The sequence below is a fragment of the Mercenaria mercenaria genome, chromosome 1 (genome assembly GCF_021730395.1).
Source record: "Mercenaria mercenaria strain notata chromosome 1, MADL_Memer_1, whole genome shotgun sequence".
In the NCBI taxonomy this organism is placed as follows: Eukaryota; Metazoa; Mollusca; class Bivalvia; order Venerida; family Veneridae; genus Mercenaria; species Mercenaria mercenaria.
Genome location: NC_069361.1, coordinates 47,822,191 through 47,835,529, shown reverse-complemented (window position 1 = coordinate 47,835,529; position 13,339 = coordinate 47,822,191). Strand labels below are relative to the sequence as shown.

The window sequence follows — 13,339 nt, the reverse complement described above, 5'->3', positions numbered from 1 at the left end:
ACAAGTTTTATATGTGTATGATGTGTGGAATTAGACTTGAAATGCTTGTTCTTTTCTGACGAAAATAAGAATAAAGCAGGCTTTTCAGGTAAGATATAATAAAAAATATATAGGTCTTTAATCAAAGCATATATGCAGTAGAATAAATTACTTGACTGAAATCATCTTTACAGTGGCAAAACATTTCGTAATATAATGAAAATATTATTAGTAATATAATAATAAGTATATAATAGTAATAATTCAATCATAAACTTTATACATATCTTCCTTTGTAACATGAATTTTGATTGGCTAATTTATTTAAAAGTGTAACTCAAGCGAGCGATACGCGCTAAGCGTATAAATTTGTACGCTAAGCGTATATTTTACCAGGTAAACGCATAAAAATACACGGTGAGCGTGTACTTTTATAGATCTACCGATTGAAATACACGGTAAGCGTGTAAATTTAAACGCTAACCGTGTATTATGGTATCGCTCGAGCGATTTCAGACTTTTGACCCAAACGGTACGCCATAGGGAAGGAGTCCATCGGGCGTAGTGAAAAGCAGGACGGCGACGATATAGATATTTATATGTATTCGTAAGCCACTTATATCCAAGATGGAGGCACACGCAAAGTTTTTGTGAGGTAGGTGAAGAATTTCGAAGATTTCATCATTTTTTAAAGATAACTTATGTTATTTAGTAGTATCTGAGATGGATTTATGGATGAATTAACCAGATATTGTATGATTTTGTGTCTATGTTATTATTTCGGCAGTAAGAAGCTCAATAATTTGGAATCTTGGACGTTTCGACCCCAAGACATTTCGACCCCAAAATTTAATTTTCTTGGTATGAAGGTATTAAATGCCCCCGCTACTATTTTCTATATAAAATTAACAACTTATAACATTTTTATCAAGATTTCTAGCCTTTCACTTCCTGCGAGACTACCCTTGTCTTGAAGGTCTGTCTTTAGGCAATCAAAATATACCCAAAAAATATGGGGTTGACCATAATGCAGTGAAACCATGGTCATGTAACTGAGACACGTGATGAAAATGCTAATATTGCATAGGTAGACATCAGGAAATACCAACTTTCACTTTCATTTTACAAGGCAGCTTCAAATCAACTTTTGAAGCATATAACGTAGCTTAAAATCATCTGTGGACATTCCTTTTTACAATCAAGCATCAATAAAGCTTATATCCGGCATGAAAATGGCCTTTACTAGGCGGGAAAATTGCACTATATATATGGACTACATTTGAGTCATATCCGGCTAATTGCCCCCTTCATGCCTATAAGGACAAGACGACCCCAAAGACATTTCGACCCCTCAGAAATAGTTGTATGTTTTCATTTTATATTTCCTCCATTTTGCATATTTTAGAAAGTATGAATATATAGATCAACGGTATGACTGAATTCTCGATAGGAAGTAACTAGCCGTCCGGTAAACGGACGCCTAGCCTGCATTCTACTGATTCTAGCCGTCCGGTTACCGGACGACTAGCAAATCCTCAGGGGATTTTCTAGCCGTCCGGTAATTGATTTCTTAATAAATAAGTAATGAATTTATATAGTTTTAAATGTTATTTACTTAACATATCAATACTTACCTGATTTTCCAATTGATAAAACGAATGAGATCGTGTTTGAATATAAATCGGTTGATATTTTTTTTTTTTTTAAATGATAAAACATTGATCGCTGAACGTGTCTGTGTTACTTTGTTTAAAAAGTGATGTTTTTCTAACGGCCTAAACTTTAATTCTTAAAACACAAATTTATATTTTATTTATTTATTTATTTATTTTTGAAGAATAGAAAGCTTATAAAACAACCATTTCATTAATTTATTTTGACTATTTTTTCGAAATAAAAATGGATTAATTATTTCTAAAAGTGTAGAACATCACACTGCCGCTATTGAAATTAGATGTCATTCAAAACAGTTCTTCATTAAATAATATTTGAATACTAAAATATGAAAATTGTAAGTATTTTTGAACTATTTTAATTTTGAAAATCCAGTGAAAAAGTTGTTAAAATGTAAAAATTCCTATCCCATAAAAACAGCTTGATGTACAGATTTTAATGAGTGACGTCGTTATCTTAAGTAAATAAGATTAAAACTATATGAAAATCATTACTTACTCATTAGGAAATCTATTACCGGACAGCTAGAAAATCCCCTGAGGATTTGCTAGTCGTCCGGTAACCGGACGGCTAGAACGCAGGCTAGGCGTCCAGTTACCGGATGACTAGACACTTCCTTCTCGATATCGACATTATAGGATAATTCCCGTTTTCCGGTATTATCCACCACTATTATCCACCAATAAACAACCTTTCCCGGTTTTACGGTGAGGAGGGTATCGGCCAGTAAGATTATCCTTTTTTCAAAGTTTTAACAAAGAAAATGAATAAGTATTGCAGATTATCATAAAATATTGTTTGCCTGCTGCACAGTAAATGGGCCAAATGTGTTAGCATCAAAGTCAAAAATTAAAGTTAAAGATTTCTTACCTGTTAAGCCTTTTTCATGAAGTTATATGTTTTAACTTCATGAAAAAGTAAAATAATAGATAACTTTTTGCAGATTTTTGTTTTTATACATCATTTTCTATCAGTGGTTGGGCAAGGGGACGGACGTTACATGGGAATGTAAAAAGCTTGTTTCTGAAGCTGTTTACTGTCATTAAGATGAGAAAATTCACCAAATCAATAAACCAGTACATCTTTACAAGAAACTTATAAAAAATTTGCCAAAAATTGAAAAAAAAATTTTTTTTTGTTATTTTACCTGTCGAAGCAGAGAAGGAAAAAACAGCCATACTCATATTTTTCCTGTTACCATTTATAATATTATACTTAATTGGATAACAACCTTTTAAATGAAGACACAAGAACATCAATTATTAAACAATTCAGTTTTTTGTATATTTCTTTTTTATTTAGGCTTCAAAACTAGTAAAGAGAAACTGATGGCAAAGGGGGACGGACGTTACATTATGAGGGGACGGACGTTACACTAATTATATACATTTGTTTTTTAAAGCTTTAATGTGGCTCTACTGAATAAAAACAGATTCTGTTAATGTTAAAGTTTAAACCTATCTAGATGAATGAAAAATGATACAAAGTAATAAAATAAAAAGAAATACGCTGAATTAGAGTCTTAAAATATGGAGGGAAAAAGAAAACAGTATTTTTTAATCAGGAAATTGATAGTGTTCGTCCTATATATTCACTGACTTAATGAAAGGTGTTTCTAAATTTTCATTACTATGCTAATGTCATTCAATAAAAGATATAATGTGTGTGGTAATGGTACATCTTACTGCTAGACTTAAGTAAATTAGGATGGACGTTACAAATTCACCATAATTTCTAACAATTTTTTTTTGCAAAAACTATGTTGAAGCATAAAACAAAACGAAACAGAACAAAATGAGAAAACGTATCAAAATATTTCTTTTCATGAACATGTAAATGATATGTATCATATAATATCATACACTTTTAAGAAAGTGACAGTAATCATCATCTCAGCACAAGAAGGGGATAAGAGCTCTGACATCAAACACTTTTTTAACCGAGGTGAGGAGGATCATTTTGTTTCACTTTGAATTTCACAGATACCACTATAAATCATATTAATATACATAGATTAAGAAAAATCCCTGAAGTATGTAATCTGAAAGTAATGCTGAAAAAACATTTATATAGACAGTATTTTCTATTCCCCTTTTTTGGGGATTGAAGGAAGGATCCATTAGGAAGGGGAAAAATATGCTGTAATAACAAATACTATTTGGGTCCTTAACATGAGTTTGAAAAAAATATACCCTGGACCCTGTACAACAGTTGGTACATTTACTTAAAATATCTGTGATTCATTGCCATGACACATCAGATTTTGTTTATGAAATGATCATAATTTAGAAAAATTTTTTATTCAATTTAAGGGTTTACACAACCATATGGCCATTATTACTGGCATGAGCCTGGATCATAAAATTAGTTCAGCTTAAAAGAATTTCACACATTTAGTCCCACTCCTAATCTGCATATGACAGCAAGCTCCTCCCCTTTCTCAGTTTTTCAAAAGAAATCACTTTGTATATACAAGGTTCATTAACGAGTCAGTGTTTTTACAAGGAATAGGTATATTCCAGAAATGTATATACAGGGTCCAGTTTTATGGCACCTTGTATAACGCTTAAGTTTTCCCAAAGTATGTGATTATACAAGACTCGTTAAGAGGGTAAGTGTTGTTTTTAGAATCTTACAAGGATCCAGAGATATATACATGTATAAATTGGGCCAAGTTAAGTGGATCCATTTTATCAGTTTTGTATATTTTTCTCATGTTGTTTTTATAGCCAACTGTTGTTCCAGCAGGGGTCTCGTTACATGTGACATATTATTCTTTTGAATAATGTCCTCATATTTGTAAATAAATGTTTCATTGGGAATGATTTAACACACACCATCTTTATTTATCAATATATAACCTACAAAAAGTTACTGATGAATAACAAAATCAGAATATATGAAATATTCAATTATCACAATTTTTGTAACATCCGTCCCTTTTCTGTAACGTCCGTCCCCCTATTTTTCAGATGAAGATGATACAACATCATATAAATCTAAATGAATCTTTTTATTTATTTATTACTTATTGATGCATGTCCTATCAAACAGGAGTTAATTTCATTTAAATTTCCTCACATAGCATAAAAAACAAAGATTTTTGCTCTGATTTTCAGGTTTTTTTCTAGTTTTCAATTTAAAATACTCAAAAGTATGAAAAAATTTTTTTTTCAACATTGTTTTTGATAATTTCATACTTTTTACATACTCTTGTGAAATAATAGTATCAGATATTACCATCAAAACATGAAAACACTGCATTTTGTACAAGATTAAGAAAAGCATATATAGGGGGACGGACGTTACAGGGACGGACGTTACACATAACTTTTGATATTTCGTCATTTTTTCCCCAGCAAGGCTGCAGATCTATTTATTTTTCATTTTTTCATGATAGGTATGTCATTAAGCATATATGAAAGTAATTGATAACAATATATTCATATTCAATTATAAAATAATAGTGGGGGACGGACGTTACATTTTTTTTTCACGCAAATGGTTTTTTGGGTGCTTAAATGGACTTTTTTACTAAAATGTCCATTGATAAGTGCTGCAAGCATTTTTTTCATATTCTACAAATACATAGTGAGACAGTGAGCAAGAAAATTATTTTGAATATGTAAAATTAAGACATTTTGTGTTCAATTCAAAATTTAGCATTTTTGTTAAAAACAGTGGTGTTACACGAGTCACTCTTTATCATCATATTCATAAAAATGTAACGATTTCAGTGATCATCAATGTTATACATCATTTTAAAGCTAATAAAATTATCTGTTTAAAGGTATTCAAATCAAACTTATATTTTGTTATTTGAAAATACTGGAGCATTTTTTGAAAAGTGTAAAAATCCAATGCTAACGCATTACATGAAAAAACGGCCTATTTTCAGCCATAAAATGGCTTTCAAATTTTTTTTTTTGGTTGATTATGTGATTTTTTTTTACTGCAGCATTTGAATACAACTAAGACACATTGAAAACAGTTTTAACAAAACATGAAACAGATGTTCCTCTATAAATAAAATGCAGTTACATGTTTTTTTGAAAAAATTGGCCCATTTACTGTGCAGCAGGCATGTTGTAATTAAAATGTAGCAAAAATATCCACAAAGTTTACTTCATTTTTGAAATTTTATCTTTTATTCTACACTGCCGCTTCCGTGGCTCGATACCGATGGTGTGAAAATATTCACATTTTTCAAGGTTAACAAATTATTTTTGCAAAGATTTTGTTGCCGAGGTCGTAAAATAGTATTTTCATTGTATGAAGGTAAGATCTTTCCTAAATCCTTATCTTCTGGCAAAAATAATCGCTAATATTGTACACGTTCTTTATATCGGTTAATCTCGCCAGCCCCTCTGACCCTATTTACGGAAATACCGGAAGACGGAATTTATCCTATAATGTCGATATGGTCAATAGCGAAATCTAGTAGATTTCGCGAAATCTAATCAAATTAGCGAAATCTAGACATAAAATTTAAACTAATGAATATCTTATAAAATCTTTGTAAGCTTTTATTAAAAATATATATTTATTTTATGCTAACCAATGAAATACTGTATTCTATCAGTTAAATATTTTTATATCTCAACACTCACACTGTGAAAATATGAAATCTATATTTTCACACTGTGAGAGATATAGCTCTGCCCCCTCATACATTGTGTATGAATTTTAAATTAGTGGCTTAAAACCAAATGAAAATTATAGTCGCACTTCGTTCTTTATAGTATATTTCTCGATTCAAATTATTTTACTTTTAATGAGAATTTCATAACGTTATGCAGCAAAAAATTAAATAAAATGGAACTTTATGTTGTGTGCGTCTTTCTAACTTCACAACACGTCTGACGTCATATCTGTTTATGCGCGTCTGTTTCCTGCACTGAGATTAAAAATTGTTGCAAAATGCACATCTCAACGTAATTGAGCATAAAATAAAAAGAAAATTTGTTTGTTTTGAGTGAATATGGAATATATTTCACCTCGAAGTGAGAAAATGTTCACATTTTCACTCGCGCTATGCGCTCGTGAAAATATTTGAAATTTTCTCACTTCTCAGTGAGATATATTCCATATTCACTCAAAACAAACAAATATTCTCTATCTATGTGTGCATGTCACTTTTCAAGAAAAAATATTTATATTTAGGGTGGTTTTAAAGCAGTAAACGTATACAGGTCTTGATTTTGCCGATTCTACATGCGCGGAAATCTCAAGCGACAGGTAAAGTCAAGACATAAAATTTAAAGTGATGGATATTTTTTTTGAAAATCCTTTTAAACTTTTATCGAGAATATATTTTTACGTGTGCATGTCAATTTTCAGGAAAAAATATTTATATTTAGTATGATTAATAAACGAAAAACTTATACGGATGTTGATTTCACCTGATTTTATATGTGCTGAAATCTCAACTGAGAGGCAAAATCAAATCTTAAAATTTTAAGGAATGAATATTTTTAAAAAATCCTTTTGAGCTTTTATTAGGAATATATTTCTACGTGTCCATTTTAAGTTTCAAGAAAAAATAATAATATTTAGTGTGGTTTTGAAAGGAAAGCGTATGCGGGTCTTGAATTCGCCTGATTCTGTACTATTTGCAGAAATCTCAAGTGTTAGGCAAAATCAAGACATATAATCTAAAGTAATGAATATTTTTAAAAATCCTTTTGAGCTTTAATTAGGAATATATTTCTACATGTGACAGTCCATGTTAAGTTTCAAGAAAAAATATATATATTTAGCATAGTTTTGAAAAGAAAATCCTATATGCGAGTGTTGATTTCGTCCTATATTATGCGCGGAAGCAAAATGAAATCGTAAAATTAAATGCGGCTGATACATAAATCCTGTTATTTTCGTTAATAAAAGAATAATTTATAAATTATGATTATTTCGTTATTGTGAGATAAAAATCACTCATTTTAGCTCACCTGTCACAAAGAGACAAGGTGAGCTTTTGTGATCGTGCGGTGTCCGTCGTCCGTCCGTGCGTCCGTCCGTAAACTTTTGCTTGTGACCACTCTAGAGGTCACATTTTTCATGGGATCTTTATGAAAGTTGGTCAGAATGTTCATATTGATGATATCTAGGTCAAGTTCGAAACTGGGTCACGTGCCATCAAAAACTAGGTCAGTAGGTCTAGAAATAGAAAAACCTTGTGACCTCTCTAGAGGCCATATATTTCACAAGATCTTCATGAAAATTGGTCAGAATGTTCACCTTGATGATATCTAGGTCAAGTTCGAAACTGGGGCACGTGCCGTCAAAAACTAGGTCAGTAGGTCTAAAAATAGAAAAACCTTGTGACCTCTCAAGAGGCCATATATTTCACAAGATCTTCATGGAAATTCATCAGAATGTTCACCTTGATGATATCTAGGTCAAGTTTGAAACTGGGTCACGTGCCTTCAAAATCTAGGTCAGTAGGTCTAAAAATAGAAAAACCTTGTGACCTCTCTAGAGGCCATATATTTCAAGAGATCTTCATGAAAATTGGTCAGAATGTTCACCTTGATGATATCTAGGTCAAGTTCGAAACTGGGTCACGTGCCATCAAAAACTAGGTCAGTAGGTCAAATAATAGAAAAACCTTGTGACCTCTCTAAAGGCCATATTTTTCATGGGATCTGTATGAAAGTTGGTCTGAATGTTCAACTTGATGATATCTAGGTCAGGTTTGAAACTGGGTCACATGCGGTCAAAAACTAGGTCAGTAGGTCTAAAAATAGAAAAAAATTGTGACCTCTCTAGAGGCCATATATATCATGAGATCTTCATGAAAATTGGTCAGAATGTTCACCTTGATGATATCTAGGTCAAGTTTGAAACAGGGTCATGTGCGGTCAAAAACTAGGTCAGTAGGTCTAAAAATAGAAAAACATTGTGACTTCTCTAGAGGCCATACTTGTGAATGGATCTCCATAAAAATTGGTCAGAATGTTCACCTTGATGATATCTAGGTCAAGTTTGAAAGTGGGTCACGTGCCTTAAAAAACTAGGTCAGTAGGTCAAATAATAAAAAAACCTTGTGACCTCTCTAGAGGCCATACTTTTTATGGGATCTGTATGAAAGTTGGTCTGAATGTTCATCATGATGATATCTAGGTCAAGTTTGAAACTGGGTCAACTGCGGTCAAAAACTAGGTCAGTAGGTCTAAAATTATTAAAATCTTTTGACCTCTCTAGAGGCCATATTTTTCAATGGATCTTCATGAAAATTGATCTGAATGTTCAACTTGATGATATCTAGGTCAGTTTTGAAACTGGGTCACGTGCAATCAAAAACTAGGCCAGTAGCTATAAAAATAGAAAAACCTTGTGACCTCTCTAGAGGCCATATTTTTCATGAGATCTTCATGAAAATTAGTGAGAATGTTCACCTTGATGATATCTAGGTAAAGTTCAAAACAGGATCACGTACCTTCGAAAACTAGGTCAATAGGTCAGATAATAGAAAAACCTTGTGACCTCTCTAGAGACCATATTTTTCAATGGATCTTCATGAAAATTGGTCAGAATTTTCATCTTGATAATATCTAGGTCAAGTTCAAAACTGGGTCACATGAGCTCAAAAACTAGGTCACTATGTCAAATAATAGAAAAAACGATGTCATACTCAAAACTGGGTCATGTGGGAAGAGGTGAGCGATTCAGGACCATCATGGTCCTCTTGTTCATATGAAGAGATGTACTAATATAGTATTTAACAAATTAAAAAAAGAATTTTAGAAAATAAAGAAATTTAGACAAATATGGCTAATTTTCGTAAAAAAATCTTATTTTCAATAAAATAACCTTATTTTAACATTTTAATTAGTAATTAAGCGTAATTACATTTTGAAATTGCTCAATTATCTATAGATTAAAGCTTAATTATAATAATGATGACATTCTTAGATGTCTTAAGGCATACACTATCATTGAATGGGGTCGAAATGCCTTGGGGGTCGAATTGTCTCTTGGGGTTGAAATGTCTTGGGGTCAAAATGTCTTGCTAGTATAATTTGTTACACATGTACAGTGCTGTAGCAAGAGCCACCACCCACAGGTGGCAGTAACGTACCTAGGATACAGTATGGGTCCATGAGCCATATACACTTAAATAAAACGTTATAATGGCAATTTAAAGAAATCTATATAATTATAACTTTCCCCCCAGCAATTGCCATAAACACTTCTAACAAAGTACATACAGTGAAACACCGCTCGCTCGAGCATCGATGACTCGAGCACCCGGGCTCGCTCGAGCAATTCATGTGGTCCCGGCCGATTTCCTTCTATTTTCTATGTGATATTACCATGGCTGGGTCGAGCATCGATAACTCGATCGCTCGAGCATGACACCTGGTCCCTGTGTATTAATTTACTCTTTGTTGCTTCTGGCTAACTCGAGCAGAGGTGTCAAAATTGTTAACACCTTCGGCGGTCAGAATGTGTCGGTTAATTAAACATTTTCATACACCGTGAGAATTGCGTAGTCTATTCCCAGACTATCTTAAATGTTTGTTTGTCGGTATATTTGATCTTATGATGATATTAATTATTAATAAAAGCTTAAAGAAAAGTTTTATTGATATATCGATCTTATTTGATCTTATGATGATATTAATTATTAATAAAAGCTTAAAGAAAAGTTTTATTGATATATCGATCAATTACTGATTACTTAAAGCATCTTTTCTGCGGGATCGAGAAGATAGTTATGAGATTTTAGTATTTTAATCAGCAGTTTTTTGCATGCAAATGAAGGAAATAATATAGCCTTTTCATAAAATTGAGACGATAATTATGATATGCACTAATGTCTTGTTGATGAATAAAAATAAAAAAGTCTTAGTTGTTTCTTCAAATGTGTCATTTACAAATTACATCAATAGATAACGTTTGTAATACGTTTGTTTTTGCAAATGTCACAAGTTTGTTATTATTACGCATCACCGTTTACTCTGCAAACGGTCCCGATGACACTTTAGTTTTCTTTGTATGTTGGTCAATGTTTGGGTCGCTCGAAACCATGGATAACTCGAGCATTTTGCTCATCCCCTTGAGACCTCGAGCGAGCGGTGTTTTACTGTAACAGTGCCCTTACCAACTTCCAAAAATAAAACCAGCACAAATTTACTATATATTTGAGGTCAGTATGTCAGTGACCAACTAATTTCTGCTCCTTGTGCAGTTACAGAATGCATCAAGGGGGCATTTTGTGTTATACAATCTCTTGTTAAAACAATATCACTCAAAGAGACATGGTATATCCAAAACCTTGGGTCATGTCGAGCCATGCATGTTGATGCCAAGAAAGAAACAGTTCAAATGCAAGAAGAAAAGTGTGATTGACAGGAGCTGTTGGCTACAAATGCCACAGCTGTTTTCTGGTGTAAAGTTGTTTTGGCTGTGATATCCAATGAAGACAAAGTCAAGAAGATTTAAGTGACTGTGTTGCCTAGTAGAAAGAGTCATGTAGTGGAGTGACAGGAGTTTGTTTCATTTATGATATAGAAGGCAAAATGTTCTATGAATAAAATTTATTGCTTAAAAGATTGTAGATTTTAACAATCTGGTTGTCTATTTATCTATTTTCTGTAGCATTTTATCTTTTGTAGATCATTGTAGATGGCAGACCAGTTTGTAGATATCTAACTTTGATATCAATCAGCATTGCGATAAAGTCACTGACAAGTCCAGTACAGATACAGAACATTAGTACGTAGGTATGCAACAGATGACAGAAGGAAATATGTACAAGAGTGACATTCCTTGTACTTTTGATAACAGTAACACATTGAAAGATGGAATAAAGCAAATAGGAGAGAAGTTCTTTAAATGTACTGTTTGCAGCTTTGAAAGTAATTTCAGAAGTAATCTAAAGGAGCATATTAGAATACATACAGGAGAGAAACCTTATAAATGTGATTTTTGTGATTATGCATGTAGTTCAAGCAGTTGTCTTAAAGTACATTTGAGAAAGCATACAGGAGAGAAACCATTTAAATGTGGTGTTTGTGATTATGCATCTTACTCAAAAGGTAATCTGAAGACACATATGACTATACATTCAGGAGAGAAGTGTTTTAAATGTGATGATTGTGATTATACATGTAGATCACATCGTAATCTAAACAGACACATGAAGATTCATACAGGAAAGAAACCCTTTAAATGTGATGTTTGTGATTATGCATGTTACACTAGCAGTGGTCTAAAGCTACATGTTAGAAAACATACAGGATACAAACCCTTTAAATGTGGTGTTTGTGATTATGCATTTGATTCAAATAGTGGTCTACAGATACACATGAGGATTCATACAAAAGAGAAACCCTTTAAATGTATTGTTTGTGATTATGCATGTAGATCAAGTGGTCATCTGAAAAAACATATCAGGGTTCATATAAAAAAGAAACCGATTAAATGTAATTTTTGTGATTATGCATGTAACTCAAAGAGTTATCTAAAGAAACATATTGGAAAACATACAGGTGATAAACCCTTCAAATGTGATGTTTGTGATTACGCATTTACTACAAATGGCCATCTGAAGAGACATATGATGATTCATTCAGGAGAGAAACCCTTTAAATGTGATGTTTGTGATTATGCATGCAGTACAAGCAGTAATCTTAAGTTACATTATAGAAAACATACAGGAGAGAAACGTTTCAATTGTGATGTTTGTGATTATGCATGCAATTCAAATAGCTATCTGAAGAGACATAAAATGATTCATACAGGAGAGAAACCCTTTAAATGTGATGTTTGTGATTATGCAGCTATTTCAAGCAGAAATCTAAAGTTACATGTGAGAAAACATTCAAGAGAGAACCCTATAAAGGTGATACTTGTGAATATGCATGCTATTCAAGTGGTTCAACAGACATATGAGAATACACTCAAAAGAGAAATATTTTAAATGTGATGTTTATGATTATGTAAGTAATCAGTGCAGTAATATAAAGATACATGTGAGAAAACATTCATGAGAGAAACACTTCAAATGTTTATTTATACATGTTATATAATCAGTTGTCTAAAGGTGCATATAAGAATTCATTTTAGAGAGAATTGCTTTAAAGGCACATAATGCCTTTGTTTAAAATGTTGTTGAAACATTTTTGTTATGAACATGAAATAAATCAATTTCTTTTTAAATTCTACTTTCAGTAATTGTTTTCTGGATCTGAATATTGATAAACATAGAAGAAAGTTTTATTGAAAACATTATTCTTGAATAATAACGTATCTTATAGCTTGAACTGTATAAATTAATGTGCAGTAGTAACTGTATAAATGTCCTGGTGATTGTGCTTTAAATCTATTTGGACATCCTTATGGGCTCTTTATGCAATGTATGCAAATATGTATACATGTAACACAGGTAGTAATCTGAAGAGATATATGAGAAATCATGCATATTGTAATTTTTTTTCAGAGTGAGTATGCAGGGATACTTTGAAATTTAGTGTTCGGTAATCTAGTCATCAAAGAGCAGAATGGAAGTATGGAAGTGGTCCCTTTGTTAGGTCTTCTAAACAATACTCAAGTGCAGAACTGGAATAAAAGCAGGAAATATGAGTGGTGGGAGCATATAGATTTGGTCTTTTCCATTGTCTGTCTGTCGGAAGTTGGTGACGTGCCTAGCTCAAAAACTATTTGATATAAATTGATGAAA

At 32.2% G+C, this 13,339-nt stretch overlaps 1 protein-coding gene across 1 annotated transcript; it reads left to right on the top strand.

Annotated features, from left to right (window-relative positions):
* Window positions 1-594: 594 nt before the first annotated feature.
* Window positions 595-12,819, top strand: LOC123539457 (zinc finger protein 888-like). The gene is made up of 2 exons (XM_045324096.2): window positions 595-634; window positions 11,274-12,819. The coding sequence occupies exon 2, from the start codon at window positions 11,384-11,386 to the stop codon at window positions 12,578-12,580; it is 1,197 nt and encodes a 398-aa protein (XP_045180031.2). The 5' UTR covers window positions 595-634; window positions 11,274-11,383; the 3' UTR covers window positions 12,581-12,819.
* The last annotated feature ends 520 nt before the right edge of the window (window positions 12,820-13,339 follow it).